At 46.7% G+C, this 4,828-nt stretch overlaps 1 protein-coding gene across 1 annotated transcript; it reads right to left on the bottom strand.

Annotated features, from left to right (window-relative positions):
• Window positions 1–260: 260 nt before the first annotated feature.
• Window positions 261–1,121, bottom strand: LOC119361484 (disease resistance protein PIK6-NP-like). Its single transcript, XM_037626666.1, has one exon. It carries the CDS (start codon window positions 1,119–1,121, stop codon window positions 261–263), a length of 861 nt encoding a protein of 286 aa, XP_037482563.1.
• Between the last annotated feature and the right edge of the window lie 3,707 nt (window positions 1,122–4,828).

The raw sequence follows: 4,828 nt of genomic DNA, 5'->3' as shown, positions 1-4,828 counted from the left end.
GCCTCTGTTGATGCTATATTCATGGGATCTTACGTGATGTGGGCAAAAAAATAAATAGATTTTTTATTTTTATTTTCTGTTGCTTGACTAAAACTTTGTTAAATCTTAGTTGACTGGGATCTAACCACACTTATGTTTTTCTTCCTTGATTAACATGAAACTTCCTGAGTGTCTTAAATAGACAGACTGATAGATTCAAACACACACAAAAAAAATCACAAACCGATAGATCGATATATATAGGTAGTTTGTGAGTGTATTTACCTCATGTCCTTCAGAATCTCCTTGAGCATGTTAGTGAGGTCGTCTTCATCCTTGTTGTCGATGTCATCTAGGGGTTCTTCTTCCTTGATACCTTGCGCGTTATCTACTTTTGGCTTCACGATTTGGCGAAGCATGCGCCTCAGCAGTCCCTCCATATCCTTTGTGCCGCGGAACGCCTGGGACACGGAAACTTGTGCTTGGCGTTGGAAGTCCGCCTCCAGCTGCTGGCACACCTCCATCGCCAGTGTAGTCTTCCCGAGCCCCCCGAACCCCACGATGGAGAACACCTTGGGCTTCATGTCACGCTCACTGTTAATCACAGCCTTAACCATCGTGGCCAGTTCGGTAGCCTGCTCCGTGATGCCCACGAGATGGTCACGGTCGTTTGCTGCCAGGCTGCGCGCATGGCGGAGCACTGGCGCAGAGGTAGAAGGAGATGTAGAGCGGCTCAGCGCCTTACGGCTGACGCCGTAACGCGCATGACGCTCACTGATCACGACAGCACGGGCGCGGAGCTCCTGGATCTCACGAGCCAGCCGACGGCGAGTGAAGAGCGTCGTGAGGATGCGCTTGGACCAGACGAGAAAGCCGTCTCTCGGCCGGCACCGGATGCGGAGGATGTAAAGGTGAACACAATCCTCCGCGTCGTATGCGAGCTCGCGAACCTGCTTCATCCACGCCCGGATGAAGTGGTCCACGGCGCCCTCGTCGGCATCGGACAGCATGCGGAGGATGGCGTTCATGGTGTCCAGCTCGTCCCTGAGCTCAGCCACCTGGCCGGCTACATCGCGGAGCTGCCGGTACTCCTCCCCCACCAGCTGCCCGACGATGGACACAATCTGCGTCTTCCCCTCCATTCTCCCCGGCTCTCCCTTGGCTCTCTTGACTCTCTCGAAGGGTGAGTGGCTGGATCGGAGATGCACAGTTTTGTGGTGTGGTTCATTTATTTTTTAGAAGAACAGGGAGGCAGATGCTCATTTATCAGGTGAGCTGTTTTACGGTGATTGGGTGAGTACTTGGAGTACTTAGCAGTACTTACATGTCTGATCACGTTTGATTTTTATTAGCCGTCAGATCTTGCGGGGAATTTTAATTGATTAAATTTAATATGTTAATTGCGATAAGGGCATAATGGTCCAGGGGAAATATCTTTTCTTGAACCGATCACCTGAGGACCAGATCCATGTCTACTCGATCCAGTTCAGAATCCTCCTCCGATCTATTCGTCGCCGCTCGCCGCTCCTGACCTTCTCCGTCCTCGACCTGCCCGGCGAGAGGAATAAATTCATCGTCCTCGTCCTCCACCCAACCAACCCCAGCCCCCCACGCCGTCACCGAAGAAGAAGAAGGCCGGATCTGCGCAGGCTGAATCGGCGGCGACCGCGGCGGGCGATCCCATCTCTTCGCGCGTACCATCCTTAAGGTATGAATTCGGCTTGGCGTTCTGCTCGTTCTCTTGGCCGTTGCGCCCCTCCACCGTGCATGCAGTACAACCTCAACCCCACAAGATCCGGGTACTGACTAGAACAACGAATGGAAAGCTTCATCGTGGCATAGTTTCTCTTGAGCTAATCGCATCATGTTTGTTTAAGTAAGATGTTGACGTTTGAGATGAGATATACTAAAGGAAGATGAGATACTGGTTCCATAGTTCACTTAATTTAGTTTATTAAAGTCATCATCACTTTAGGTTTGCATAGCGCATGAAATATAGTTTAAAGGAAGATGAGATACTACTTGTTGGACGTTGATGATTGGTTTCCCTCACATGTCAAACCAGCAAAGTCTTTTCCATTCACTTGTCTTTGCCTATGAGATATTTTTCACCTGCAACATTGATTAACAGAAAGATGTTGATGATTGGTTTCCCTCACATGTTATATGCAGGAAGACATGGCGTATGCAAGTGATGAGAGTATGTTCGAGTATGTAAATGTTGTCAGCAAGATGTTTGATAGTGAGGCTGAAGGCTATGAATTCTACAACAAATATGCTCTTGAAAAAGGTTTTAGTGTGAGGAAAAGCTACGTTGAGTGGGATGGATCCAACAAATACATAATTTTAAGGAAAATTGTGTGTAGTCATCAAGGGTTTCGCGAACATAAGCACATGAAAAGAAAGATGGAAGATAGAAAGAGGAGGCCACGAAGTTTAACTCGTGTTGGGTGTAATGCTAAATTGGTCATTACGAGACAGGAGGAAACCGGTCGGTGGTTTGTCAAGGATTTCATCGATGAGCACAGCCATCCTCTAGCCCCACGGGATCTTTCTTGTCTGCTGCGTTCGCACAGACGAATTAGCGATGAGCAGAAAGCGGACATTGCGGACATGGAAAAATTTGGGATCCGTAAATACCGTATTATGGATATTTTGTGCTTTCAATACGATGGATTTGATAAGGTTGGATGCATAAAGAGGGACGTTTACAATTTCTGCCATGCTAATAAGCAGGAGACAATCAGTGCCGGTGATGCTAAAACGGTGATCATGCACATGATGGCGAGGCGAGAGCGAGATGTGGATTTTTTCTTCAAGTACTTGGTAGATGAGCATGGCCATCTGAAGGGACTGTTCTGGGCTGATAGTTAATCGCGACTTGACTACGAGGCTTTCGGAGACGTCATTGTTTTTGATAGCACATACAGAACCAACAAATACAATCTGCCATTCGTGCCTTTTGTCGGGTTGAATCACCACCGCAGCACTGTTATATTTGGCTGTGGTATAATTTCTCATGAAACAAGCCAGGCATACGAGTGGATGTTGCGGACCTTTTCTGATTGCATGGCACAGAAGCATCCGATATATGTGATCACAGATGGGGACCTTGCAATGTAGAGAGCAATAAGGGTGGTCTGGCCAGACTCAAACCATAGACTATGTATATGGCACATTCAGCAGAACATTGTACGCCATCTGCATGATGACGACATAAAGGAGGAATTAAAATATTTCATTTATGATACTTCTTCCATTAAAGAGCATGAGATAAAATGGATACAATTCTTACAACGGAATAAAGTAACCAGTGAGGAGTCTTGGCTGCATCAGATGTATCAGATGAGAAAGTTGTGGTGTGCTCCATATCTTGAGGGGCGTTGTTTCCTAGGATTGAGCAGCAATCAAAGGACTGAGAGCTTGAACTCTGTGCTACATACGCATCTTGAGGGTAAGATGTCGTTGTTTGAAATGCTAGAGCACTATGAGCGTTGCCTTGCGTCGCGACGGATTAACGAAGCTCTCCATGACGTCGAAGCCTTGCAGTCCGTTCCATTTACAGAGGAAAATGCTTCGCTGCTTGAGAAACACGCCGCAACAGTTTTCACACCTAGGGTCTTTAAAATGGTCTTATGGAGCATAGATGCTGTCAGCAAATGTCAGATTAGAGAGATACTAGATGGATCAGAAGATTCCACTTATGTTGTGTCCAAGCAGGAAAGAATGGATAAAAAGTTTGGAGTGCGCATTGAAGAGCAAGGAGGTCTTTTGCACAGGGTGAGTTGTTCTTGCCGTAAGCTGGAATGCGCAGTCACACCATGTTCCCACATTTTTTACATATTGGGGATTTTAAAACAAACAATTCTGCCCGGTTGTTGCGTTCCCACTAGGTGGACTATGAATGCAAAATGTGCATACGAAGCCTGCAGAGGTACCGCGAGTTGCGGAATTGTAGTCACGCTGCAAGTTTCCAGGCATGCCACTCTGATGAGGACTATCACCGTCTAAAGATGCTTTTGCAAGCACAACATCATGGCAAGCAATCAAGTTTTGAACTAGCTGACAACAAGGAGTCAACTAATGCTCAACATAATAGCATTAGGTTTGGCCCGTTGATGCCGCACTCGCAGAAAGTTGATAAGGTTCTGGATCCCGTGCATGTGCCAGGACGAGGTGCACCGAAGAAAAGGCTGCAGGCAAAGACAAAGAAGTCAAGATCACAGAATATATATGTGGCTATTGCAAGAAACCAGGTCACAATCGACGTAAATGCGCTAAATTGCTAGAGGTACGAAATATGTTCATATTTTTTTTGCATGTGTATTACTCATAATTGATGTCCATGTGATTTATTCTATTCTTCTGTGTAGGATCTCGAGGCTGAACTGTGATATCTACATACATCATGAACCGACACTACTAGAAAAACCCCTACTAATGGCGCACCTAATATGGCCATTAATGGCGCATCTGTGGTGCGCCACTAACAGCACGCCATTAGTAATTTTTACTAATGGCGCACCAGTGGTGCGCCATTAGTATAGGCCACGGTGCGCCATTAGTATGCCTCCCAGGGGCCAGGTGCTTTGGATACTAATGGCGCACCACAACTGGATGCGCCATTAGTAACCGCGGCATACTAATGGCGCACTTTCCTGTGATGCGCCATTAGTGATGCGCCATTTTGAATCTAGATCTGGATCGTGATTTTTTGCCCATTTTTTGCTCGTTTTTTTTGCTTGTTTCTTGGCACGACAATATTCTCAAATTTTGTTCCTGTTTTTGGATCTTGTTGCCATGGTCTTTTGCCGGAGAGGAGTTCGCCGGAGAGGAGGAGGAGGAGCTC

Source organism: Triticum dicoccoides, chromosome 2B, assembly GCF_002162155.2.
Source record: "Triticum dicoccoides isolate Atlit2015 ecotype Zavitan chromosome 2B, WEW_v2.0, whole genome shotgun sequence".
In the NCBI taxonomy this organism is placed as follows: domain Eukaryota; kingdom Viridiplantae; phylum Streptophyta; class Magnoliopsida; order Poales; family Poaceae; genus Triticum; species Triticum dicoccoides.
Note: the sequence above shows the minus strand (reverse complement) of the source record. Positions and strands in the feature narration are given on the sequence as shown.